At 47.0% G+C, this 12,606-nt stretch overlaps 1 protein-coding gene and 1 long non-coding RNA gene across 5 annotated transcripts in view; one reads left to right on the top strand and one right to left on the bottom strand.

Annotated features, from left to right (window-relative positions):
• LOC137438178 (membrane-associated guanylate kinase, WW and PDZ domain-containing protein 1-like) overlaps window positions 1–12,606 on the bottom strand; it is a 139,032-nt gene that overhangs the window by 36,491 nt on the left and 89,935 nt on the right. For 2 of the 4 annotated variants that reach the window (XM_068133189.2, XM_068133191.2), the window contains one exon: window positions 10,615–10,837. In XM_068133189.2, coding sequence (XP_067989290.2) covers window positions 10,615–10,837 — 223 coding nt within the window. The remainder of the gene's footprint in view (window positions 1–10,614; window positions 10,838–12,606) is intronic. The other 2 variants (XM_068133190.2, XM_078766506.1) reach the window with 1 other exon arrangement.
• On the top strand, window positions 395–3,893 carry LOC144888492 (uncharacterized). The gene is made up of 2 exons (XR_013621047.1): window positions 395–1,447; window positions 3,805–3,893. It is a non-coding gene; the product is annotated as an uncharacterized LOC144888492 (long non-coding RNA).

The raw sequence follows: 12,606 nt of genomic DNA, 5'->3' as shown, positions 1-12,606 counted from the left end.
ACACCACTGAAGGCCAAAATACAGAAATGGACGCGGTTGGCGCCTTTCTTTATTTTTGAAAAGAAGTAAGAAGGCCAAGTGCACCACACGAAGGCAAGACCAGCGGCAGAACATCGGCCGGCTGTGACACCACACAATGATTTATAAACACTTTATTGGTGCACCGGATGGTGCTCACTGTGTGATGGGGTGGTGCTTGATGCTTGGAAGGGGTGCTCTGCACGTTATTAAAGGCCGTCGGCCACAGAGCACTCGTGGGTTGGTGTATCGATGCTGGCAAGCGTGCTCTCTCTATGCATAACATCTGCATGTGTTCCTCCAAAAAAAACAGGTCCTGGATCGTAGTGTAAATATCAGCGTAGTCTTGTGTAAATAATGCTCCCTACCGGCTGTATGTTTAGTTTGAGAATTCTTTCCGGATTCGGTTATCCTGTGGGTGTGTTTCTGTGAGGAGAAGGGTGCAACGTCGCAGGGGGACATATTTACTCATTTGTGAATATCTGTAAAACTGTCGCACTCAGGGTAGAGTTAATAGTAGAGGGAACTACATTGCGTGCCACACTAAAGTAGGTAAAAATTTATCGGGTCGGGACGCCCCGAGGGTAGAGAAGGGTGCAATGTTGCGAATATGGAATTTGGCCTCCATATCCGCTTGTAAATATTCCCCTATTTTCCCCAATACTCCCCAACTATCCCCAATCCCCCATTCCCTAGTCCCATTGTCTGTAAACAACAATCAGTAGAGCCGACCTTCCCCTTATTCCCCCATTAAATGTCGTGCCCAGGTCCACCGCACCACACATAGACAACTTTCGGACATCTTGCTAGTTATTCTTAGTCTATGTCAGTTAAGGCCTCGTTTCCATTAATTATGACTCTTCGTTGCACCAGAATGTGATTATATGGCACCAGTAGTGAGTTTAGGACCTTTCCCATACCTCCTCCCATCTTCTTCCCCGTCTACAACAACAGAGGGGCACGGCGCTGCGCGGGGGGGGGAGTGTGCGTCCTCCCACCGGCTCGGTTCGCCGCCATCGACAATGCGCTCCAGACGATGCGCTCCAGACCATGCGCTCCACGGGGTTACCACGAAGGGGCTCCTTGTCAGCTCCTCGTCAAGGGCGGAGCCTGGTAAACCCCCCGCACGCACCCAATGAGAAGCAACGTGCCGATTCCACGAGGCGGAGCTAACGAGCCGAGGGCGTGTCACTCCCCGCCGGATATACGCGGCCACGCGCCGGATGTGACGTCAGATGCGCCCCCAGCTTGAGACGAAAAGACGCCACCTCGAGCGCTGTGCAACCTTCCGCATCTCTGGACCGGACCGGGTCGATCCTGCCCTGAGCCCAGGTGCACCTGGAGCCATCGACAACCGCTTTCCTGCCATCAACCCCCGTGTGAGTCAGCCTTGTCCCGTTTACCTGTCGTCTGTTGGGGTTAATATAAGGTTGTGTCTAAGTGCTTGTCTTTCTATGTTGTCCCTCTCGTCCCTGTAATCTGACCTTCCGCACGAATATAATCTCCTCCGGAGGTCTTGAGAACCGTATCCCTGGTGTCGTCATTTTAATCCCAGCCGTGTGTCTGTTCCTTCATTGACCAAGCATCGCGCGACTAGTCAACGTTCGGGTATAATATCGAGTATAATCTTGTGCAGACGTGGTCATCCCAAAACCGCTCGGTGAATAACATCCAAGCCACGTCTGTAACAATATGAGCGTAACGTCTGTAACAACTGAGTACAGATATATATACACACACATTTATAAATATATAGATATATAGATATAGATATATAGATATATAGATATATAGATGTATAGATATATAGATATATAGATAGATAGATATACTAGCTTGGCTCGGCTCGTTGCGCTCGCCTCACCAAGCATCGTTACTGAGGAACGGACTTATTTTAGCTGAGGATAATGACTGTACCTGAATTTCTGTGTTGTCGTGATTTACAGCAATCATAATACAAACAATTATTTTGCACAAATGTATTTGTTGTGTTTGTGATATTACATTTTTATAGGCAATTTAGGTTGAAGATTTAGGTTGAATGTTTTTTTTTCAAGAAAGAACCCCTCAGCACACACATAGGGGAGGGGTAGGTGCAGACTGGAAGTTTGGGACGATAACACCTCACCACCACGTAATTCAAAACACCTCACCACCAAGTAATTCAAAACACCACACAGCCATAAAACACATAATAAAAACACCTCACCACCACGAAATTAAAAGCACCTCACCACCACGTCATTTAAAAACACCTCACAACCACGTAATTCAAAACACCTCATCACCAACTAATCCAAAACACCTCACCACCACATAATTAAAAACACCTCACCACCACGTAATTATAAATACCTCACCACCACATAATTCAAAACACCTCACCACCACGTAATTCAAAAAACCTCACCACAATGTGATTTAAAAACACCTCACCACCACATCATTTAAAAACACCTCACCACCACATAATTCAAAATACCTCACCACCACGTCATTCAAAACCACCATAACGTTATTAAAAACACTTCACAACCACGGAAACAAAAGTTTGAGGGAGTCGTTAAGTCACAACACAGACACTGCCCAGATATGTAGATATATAGATAAATGATTGTACCCGAGTTGCCATTTTGTCATGGTTTAAACCAATCATAATTCAAACAATGATTTTGCACAAATGTATTTGTAATATACGTGATATCACATTTTATAAACAATTGAAGTTGAAAACCTAAGTTGAAAAAAAAAAAATTCCCGAACAAATTCCCCAAAAAAAAGAAAAAAAGGGAAAACTTTTCAAAAAAAATACCCTTAGGACATACCGACGGGAGAGATATGTGCATACCAAAAGTTTGATAGGATTTCACAAAAGTTTGAGAAAGTAGTTCAGTGACAAGACAAGACAACACAACACAACACAGACACTGCACAGATAAATATATTGTTGCGAATATGGAATTTGACCTCCATATCCGCTTGTAAATATTCCCCTATCTTCTCCGATACTCCCCAACTCTCCCCTTACCCCATTCCCTAGTCCCATTGTCTGTAAACAACACCCATTAGAGCCGATCTTCCCCTACATTCCCCCATTAAATGTCGTGCCCAGGTCCCCCGCACCACACGTAGACAATTATAGGACATCTTGCTAGTTATTCTTAATCTATGTCAGTTAAGGACTTGTTTCCATTAATTATGACTCTTCGTTGCACCAGAATGTGATGATATGGCACCAGTAGGAGTTTAGGACCTTCCCATACCTCCCCGCATCTCTTCCCATCATCTCAAGCTCCAACAACAACCACAACAACAGCGGCTTTGCGTCCTCACTCCGGCTCGGTTGGCCGCCATTGAACATGTGCTCGACGGGGTTACCCAGAAGGGGGCTCCCTGTCGGCCCCTCGTCAAGGGCGGAGCCGGTAACCCCCGCACCCAATGAGAAGCCATGGGCCGATGCCATATGGGGCGGAGCTAACGAGCGAGGGCGTGACTCCCCGCCGGATATACGCGGCCCCGCGCCGGATGTGACGTCAGATGCGCCCCGAGCTTGGAAGGAAAAGACGCCACCCTCCCGAGCGCTGAGCGACCTCCCCAGCTTGAGACCAAAGTCGCGACCCACAAGCGCTGTGATACCTTCACGCATCTCTGGACACCACCGTACGTGATCCTGCCCTGAGCACAGGTGCACCTGGAGCGATCGCTACCCGCTTTCCTGGCCATCAAACCCCGTGTGAGTGAGCCTTGTCCCGCGTTTACCTGTCGTCTGTCCGGGGATAATATAAGTGTGTTTAAGTGCCCACCTTCCTATGTTTCCCTCTTGTCCCTGTAATCTAAACCTTCCGCAATTGTAATAACAACCTTTGAGAACCGTATCCCTGGTGTCGTATTGTGTGATTGTAATCCAGCCGGGTGTCTTCTTTTTCTTATTGAGCCAGCATAGCGCGATTAGTCAACCCCGGGTGCAATCGGGGTAACTTGTACGGATACGGCGGCCATCCCGCTCGGCCCACCATACCATCAAAGTCGTATCTGTAACAATTGGTGTCAGGAGTGGGATTCGAGGCCCGACCAAATTTTGAAGGAAAAAAAAAAAAAACGAATAGAGGAAAAAAAAAATTTGGTCAAAATTTGGAGCGGCCGAAATTTGTTTTGTTTTACGAAACTCGAATTTTGCAAGTCGCGCTATGGCGGATCAAGACGGCTGGGGTCCGGTAAAGGAGAGTGAGGTAGGGTCGATCCAGGACCAAAATGAGGGACAGGAGGAGAGCGAAGCAGTGAGGGCGGCAGGTTCGCAAAATAGCGCCGTCACGCACGAAGAAGCGGGCGCGCAAAATGGCGCCTCGCTGATCACCGCGCCAGCGACCGTGGCAGCGCCCCCGATGGATTGGGGCCTTTTTTTTATACAAATGAAGGCCCTTATGGCCCAGAATAGTGAGCGATTGGAGGGCCGGATGGATGCTCAGGGTGAGCGATTGGAGGGCCAAATGGGGGTAATGAGGGACGAAGCGAGGGGTACCAGTGAGAAGTTAGACAATAATTTTGAGGGGTTAGACAACGGGATAAAAGAAGTGAAAAATGGGTTAACGGGGGTAGAAAACAGAATGGCCGCTCAAGAGAATCAAATGGAAGGGATGCAAAAGGGGTTAGAGGGGGTAGAAAATAGAATGGCTGCCCAGGAGAATCAGATAGAGGGAGTGAAAAATGGGTTAGAGGGGTTAGAAAACAGTATGGAAGGCAAATTGAGGGACATGAGGGACCAAGCGGAAAGGGAAGTTAAACAAATGGAGCAGCAGATAGAGGGGGTCAGAATGGGGGTAGAAACCAAACTGGATGCTCACAGGGAGGAAATGGAGCAGATGAGGGTGGCATCTGGGCAGGAGATGCAAGTGATGGGAGAGGAGATCAGAAGAGGAGTGAGTGAGGAGGTCGGAGGAGTGCGCGAGGAGGTGAGGCACTGTAAGGAGCGCATGGAGAAAGAGGTGAGAAAGGGGACTGTAAAGTTACAAGGGGGCATAGAGGACCTGACGCAGGAGGTGGAGCAGCTGACGGTGGGACAGACGGAGTTAGTGGAGCAGGTTCAAAGGAACACTGCGGTATTAGGAGGGTTAAAAGCGACACAAAACGACATAAAAAACGACTTGATAGCGACAAAGAGGGAATGTCAGATGGTACGTGAGGGACTGACAACGAGGCTGGACGAGGTGATAGAGGTTATGGAGACGAAGGACCGGCAGGTGAGGACGCACATGGAAACGGTCAAGGTAGCCTTGGAGGACGAGCTTGAGGAGACGTACCGGGGAATAAAAGAGGTGAAGCACAAATTAGAAGAAGTGGAAGAAGGGATGAGCGAAATTAAGAAGCGACGGAGAGGGGATAAGAAAGAAATAAAAGAGGAGATAAAAGAATTGGTCCAAAGTCTGTGTTCGGATCGTGATGATGTGCTCATTAACCGGATGAGGGATTCGCAGGTGATGGAGGAGAAGCGAAGAGAAAGAGGACCCGGTGTAAGTGGTGACCAATATGGTCGTGCGTATGATGCGCCAGGTGATTTAATAAGCTTGGGGGTCGAGATAGACCCGGGTGTTCGTGAGAGGCCGTTGGTGAAGTGTGCGACAGGTCTGGTGTGCGAAAATGGAGGTGTGCAAGAAAGTCCGACTCTGGGGTGTGTGAGGAAAAAGTGCGTGCCAAGGAGTGAGTGTGCTGGCGAGAGTGAGTCGATCGTAGCGCGTGTGCGAGGGAGCACGTGGAAGCGCGGGGTGGTGAGTGTTACAGAGGGTGTGACGGGAGAGTGTGCGCAAGAGTGTGCGCGAGAAAGGTGTGTGACCGACAGGTGCATGAGGAAAGAGTGCGCTGTCAGAAGTAAGGAAGAGTGTCCACCTGTGGTGAGTGTTACAGAGGGTGTAACGGGAGAGTGTGCGCGAGAAAGGTGTGTGACAGACAGGTGCATGGGGAAAGAGTGCGCTGTCAGAAGTAAGGAAGAGTGTCCACCTGTGGTGAGTGTTACAGAGGGTGTAACGGGAGAGTGTGCGCGAGAAAGGTGTGTGACGGACAGGTGCATGGGGAAAGAGTGTGCTGTCAAGAGTAAGGGTGAGTGCGTTGTCACGAGTGGAGGTGAAAGTAGTGAGAGTGACATGGAGCGTGAGTTAGTTGTGACAGGTGAGCGAGGATGTACACCTGGGATGGAAGGATGCACACCTGGAATGGTAGAGCGTGAGTGGGAATGCACGCTGGAGTTGGTGGTGAGGCACGTGGTTGGGTGTGCGAATGAGGGCACACCTGTGATTGTCACAGAGGAGGTGACAGAGGAGGGGGCGCGAAGAGGTGTTTTGGTGAGGTGTGCGACCAACGAATGTGTGCCAAAGTGTTCGGTGGTCAGGTGTGTGACCAAGGCTGTGAGTGGAATGAGGGTACCTGGATGTGTAAGGAAAGGTACGAGGAGCATGGGGACGGCTGGATGTGTGAGCAAGGAACGGGCTGCGGGGTGTAAGCATGCAGGTGAAGCATCGACGTTACACGGGTTAGAGGTTAGGTCGACTTTTAGCCGAATCGGGCCCTCGGTGCGTGCCGGGCCTCGCTTTGAACGGCCGCGTCCGTGCTCCACTAGGCGGAGCTGGCAGCCCGATAGAAAGGGTCGTCATGGCGACCACTTTTTGGTGAGACGTGCCGGCAGGTCGAGAGCGGGACATTGGATGGCTCCGTGCCGAGATGGTGCGTGGGATCTCGGCACGGGTAAGCCCCCGTCCCTGCCCCGAATGACGGACGCATCCAGCCGCCGGCACAAAACAACCAGTATCCATTGCTTGGCTTTACGAAGCCGGGCTTTGGACAGGAATTGGCACACCGAGAGGCATTAGTATCCGCCGGCATTAGTATTAGTATCATTAGAGGCATTATCCGCCGGATATACGCGGCCCCGCGCCGGATGTGACGTCAGATGCGCCCCGAGCTTGGAAGGAAAAGACGCCACCCTCCCGAGCGCTGAGCGACCTCCCCAGCTTGAGACCAAAGTCGCGACCCACAAGCGCTGTGATACCTTCACGCATCTCTGGACACCACCGTACGTGATCCTGCCCTGAGCACAGGTGCACCTGGAGCGATCGCTACCCGCTTTCCTGGCCATCAAACCCCGTGTGAGTGAGCCTTGTCCCGCGTTTACCTGTCGTCTGTCCGGGGATAATATAAGTGTGTTTAAGTGCCCACCTTCCTATGTTTCCCTCTTGTCCCTGTAATCTAAACCTTCCGCAATTGTAATAACAACCTTTGAGAACCGTATCCCTGGTGTCGTATTGTGTGATTGTAATCCAGCCGGGTGTCTTCTTTTTCTTATTGAGCCAGCATAGCGCGATTAGTCAACCCCGGGTGCAATCGGGGTAACTTGTACGGATACGGCGGCCATCCCGCTCGGCCCACCATACCATCAAAGTCGTATCTGTAACAATATACAGTCACGTGAAAAAGTAAGTACACCCCATGTAAAGTTTTGAATCTTTCAACATATTTCAACATACAGCTATTTGATCTTCATTTCAACAATATTGATAGATAAAGGTGATATAATATAACAAATATCATGAAACATTTACATTTTGTAGTCCATTGTATAATTTAAATAAACATAAATGCAAATTACGCATTTGGAAAAAGTAAGTACATCCCATGAAATGTTTTTTAAAATCTTTTTATCATATGTGGACATATCAATATTTAATCTTAATTTAAGCAGTATCTTTAGAAAAAGGTGAACTAATTGAACAAAAAACAATGCAAAATTGACTTTGCAATAATTTATTCAACAAAAAATTGTTGCACAGCATGCACAATTGCATGCACAGCTCGTTTCAAATCCCCCCACAACATCTCAATGGGATTTATATCCGGGCTTTCACTTGGCCATTCCAGAACCCTCCATTTCTTTCTTTTCAGCCATTCCTTGGTGGATTTACTGGTATGTTTAGGGTCATTGTCATGTTGCAAGGTCCACCTGCGGTTGAGCTTCAACTTTCCAACAGCTGGCCTCACATTATCCTCAAGCACCCTCTGGTACAATGAAGAATTCATAGTGGATTCTATGATGGTGAGCTGCCCAGGCCCTGATGCAGCAAAGCTGCCCCAAACCATAATATTTCCACCACCATGCTTTACAGTTGGTATCAGGTTCTTGTGGTCAAATGCTGTCTTTGGTTTTCACCAAACATGTCTTCTGGTACTGTGGCCAAATAGCTCTACCTTTGACTCATCTGTCCAGAGCACATTGTTCCAGAAGTGCTCGTCTTTGCCTCGGTGTTCATTGGCAAACTTTAGTCTTGCCCTGATGTTCTTTCTGGACAGCAAACGTTTCCTCCTGGCACACCTCCCATGTAGGACAAATTTGTGCAGCCTCTTTCTTATGGTAGACTCGTGCACTTTGACATCAACAGTGGCAAGAGCTACCTGTAGGTCCGGTGATGACATTCTGGGGTTCTTAGACTTCTTTCAGCATCTTGCGGTCTGCTCTCGGGCTGAACTTGCTGGGGCGGCCTGGCCTGAACAAGTTGGCAGTTGTTTGGAATCTTCTCAACTTGTACATGATCTTCCGGACAGTCGAATGCTTGATTTCAAATTGTTTGGAGATCTTTTTAAATCCCTTCCCAGACTCGTAGGCATCTATAACCTTCTTTCTGAAGGCCTCAGAGAGCTCTTTTGATCTAGGCATGGTGACGCCGCACACTTCAACAACAAAGAGCAAACCAAACTAAATATCTGAGGTTTAAATAAGACAGGTTCCTCCAATATCCTCTCGAACGATGTTCTAATCATTTGCACCTGAGCTGGTGCACCTGATTCTAATTTTAGGTATTTGATGTCTTGATAAATGTAGGGGTGTACTTACTTTTTCCACATGCGAAATTTGCCTTTATGTTTATTTAAATTATACAATGGACTACAAAATGTAAATGTTTCATGATATTTGTTATATTATATCACCTTTATCTGTCAATATTGTTGAAATGAAGATCAAATAGCTGTATGTTGAAATATGTTGAAAAAGTCAAAACTTTACATGGGGTGTACTTACCTTTTCACGTGACTGTATATATGCATACATACAGCATATATACTTTTTTCTTTTTTAATCTTACTACCTTGCATCACGTAATTATTCAATTCCACAGTTGAATCCACTATACTATCTTCACTTCCTTTGGTTATTGCCCTTCCCTCTGTAATCCTTATTCAGTGTCCATCAGCAGCTTTTGCAGGTAAGAGACAAAGAGATAATGGCCAATTACATCAGCAAACGTCACGTACATCCTGTGACAACAAAGTTTCATTCCCTGGAATCAAAATGTCACACTGCCCCAAGCTGTGGATGCCATTTGAGGAGTTATAACCATTTAAAGCAATTTCTCTTCTTTGAGAGATTGGCAACAGCAAAACAGGTTACAATCTATCTTTCTTTGTTAGTTTTAAGTGTATAAAGGAGAGATTTGTCTCGCTGTTCCAATCTGAAGGAGCATTGGTGTAGTTGCTGCCTTAGTTCAGGAGCTAGACACAAACTCATTGATTAGCCCATCACCTGCAAAGCAGGAGATGAGGTTTTGCAATCACTTCTGTGTGCGTCTGTGTGTCTGTCTGTGTGCGTGTGTGTGTCTGTCCGGGCCGTAACTTTTTACCATTTGAGTTTTGTCATCAAATTTTCACCAAAGCTTTATTATGATAATACAAAATTGGCAAATTCATAATTTGGTCAAAAGATCAAAGGTCAGGGTCACATAAAATCATCAATTTTCATACAATTGACCTGAAATTTCAGGTCTTTAATTGACCTGAAGGAATTTTCATATTGGGTCACTGAAATGGTTCACTAATCAAAAGCTACAAGCCAAATGTTTTTTTTTACATCTAAAGCTGCATAAAATCATCGATTTTCATTTTGTATTTTTTAAAAACTGTTTTCGTTATTTTGAACATACTGAAGAAGAAGACATCTGAATACAAACGGACACAGACAGGCTTTGCATTTTCCGATGCTTTCTACTTTTATGTTGCATTGACATGTCATCCCTCAGATTCTCACAAGTAACAAATGCTATATAGTAGACTAGCAGAAGTACCCGGCATTGCCGGGCGGGGGAGGGGAGCGGAGGGGGAAGGGGAGGGGAGGGGCACGGGGGGGAGGGGAGGAGAGGGGGGGGAGGGGAGGGAGGGAGGGGAGGGGGGGAGGGAGAAGAGGGGGGGAGGGGAGAAGAGGGGGGAGAGGGAGGGGGAGGGGGGAGGGGAGGAGAGGGGGGAGGGAGAGGGATGGGAGGGGGGAGGGGAGGGGAGGGGGAGGGGGAGGGGAGGGGGGGAGGGGGAGGGGGGATAGTAGATGGGATTATCACATCCTTGCTGGTGTTGGACAATTCACCTAAATGTTGTCTGAGAGACAATTTGTGTCGGTATTGTTTCTGTTCTGAACTGTGGCGAAATGTGATGGCCTGCACTTTGCATCATCAGTTTGAAACAAGACAGCAACCACATCAACAACAAAACCAACAAGGTGACAGATTATTGCAAAACAGTTCCACAAAAGAGAAGGAAAGCATGCAATACCAATTCAACATGCGCATGTACCATTTGCAGCCATCCGGTTTCCAGACTTACATCTCTTGCTTTGGCGCAATTGATGTAGCCAAGGCTGGGGGGAAATTCGTAGCAGAACTGGCTTCATCTGCTGAACAGTGGTAGGAGCATGTGGAGGAGTCTGTGCTCGCTGCATGACGCGTGCTGGAGCAGACTGGCTGGAGTACATGGAATTGTCCGATCCGTTACTCGACTGGCGTGCATAGCTCCTCCTCTGAAACAGAGACATGCACATTATATAGTATACAGGTGTGTGTGTGTGTGTGTGTGTGTGTGTGTGTGTGTGTGTGTGTGTGTGTGTGTGTGTGTATACAGTGCCATCCATAAGTATTGGAAGAGAAGTCAAATTTGTTGCTATTACTATATACTCAAGAAATTTGGATTTGAGATGAAAAGATGAATATGAGTAAGAATACAGAAGGTCATATTGTATTTCTTGTATTTCTATGTACGGTATATATGTTTTACCATTGTAGAAACAAGAGTGCTTTTCAACCCTCAGCCCAAATTGGGCTAAGGGGTATTGTCGTCACGGGCGTCGTCCGGGCGTCCGTCAACTTTTGGTTTCCCGTCAATTTCAAGGAGAACGGCTTGTCCGATTAAATCCATGTTTGCAGTGTGTGTTGGGGTTGAGTAGAGGAAGGTTCCTTTCGAAAATGGGCGCGCTGCGATTTTCAATATGGCCGCCACGGCAGCCATCTTGAAATTGGTTTCCGTCAATTCCGAGCAGAATGGCTTGTCCGATTAAATTCATTTTTGCAGTGTGTGTTGGGGTTGGGTTAGCGGAAGGTTCCTTTCGAAAATGGGCGCCACTGCGATTTTCAATATGGCCGTCACGGCAGCCATCTTGAAATTGGTTTCCGTCAATTTCGAGCAGAATGGCTTGTCCGATTAAATTCATTTTTGCAGTGTGTGTTGGGGTTGGGTAGCGGAAGGTTCCTTTCGAAAATGGGTGCGCTGCGATTTTTCAATATGGCCGCCACGGTAGCCATCTTGAAATTGGTTTCCGTCAATTTCGAGCAGAATGGCTTGTCCGATTAAATCCATGTTTGCAGTGCGTGTTGGGGTTGAGTAGAGGAAGGTGCCTTTCGAAAATGGGCGCGCTGCGATTTTCAATATGGCAGCCATCTTGAAATTGGTTTCCTCCATGCATGTGCTGAGGGGTTACGCCCGCTTTGCGGTGCTATTTGCTATTTATTATATTCAGTCCCCACATTTAGGTAAGCATATCTATTTGATCAGGTTCACTTAAAGTACATTAAAGTAGTATAATAGTTAGTATTTGGTTACATATCCCTTGCATGTCATAACTGCATCAAGCATGTGACCCATCGACATCATTAAACTCTTGGTATCTTCCTTTGAGATGCTTTGCCAAGGCTTTCCTGCAGCTATTTTCAGTTGTTGTTTGTTTTGGGTGTTTCTGACATAAATCTCCTCTTCAGCAAGTGAAATGCTGCTCTGTTGGATTTAAATCAGGAGATTGACTTGGCTAGTCTAGAAGTCTTCCACTTTTCCCCTGATTAACTTCTTGTTTGCGTTGGCGGTGTGTTTTGGGTCGTTGTCTTCCTGCATGGTGAAGTGCTTCCCAATGAGTTTGGAGACATTTTCTTGTACATAAGCAGACAAAATGTTTCTGTACATTTCCAAATTAATTCTGCTGCTGCTATCATTAGTTACATCATCAATAAAGATGAGTGAGCCAATTCCAGAGGCAGACATGCAAACCCAAGCCATGACACTACCTCCACCATGCTTCATAGATGAGGTAGTATGATTTTGTTCATTTGCAATTCCTTCCTTTCTCCACACTTTCCCCTTTCCATCACCTTGATAAAGGTTTATCTTGGTCTCCTCTATCCGTAAACCTTTGTTCCAGAACTCACCGGCTAACCTCTCTACTTCTTGGCAAAATATAATCAGGCCTTTCTATTTTTGGTGCTGATGAGTCGTTTCCATCTTGCGGTGTAGCCTTTCTTCACA

Source organism: Myxine glutinosa, chromosome 12 (genome assembly GCF_964187855.1).
Source record: "Myxine glutinosa chromosome 12, kmMyxGlut1.1, whole genome shotgun sequence".
Lineage (NCBI taxonomy): Eukaryota > Metazoa > Chordata > Myxini > Myxiniformes > Myxinidae > Myxine > Myxine glutinosa.
This window is presented reverse-complemented; position numbering and strand designations above follow the sequence as displayed.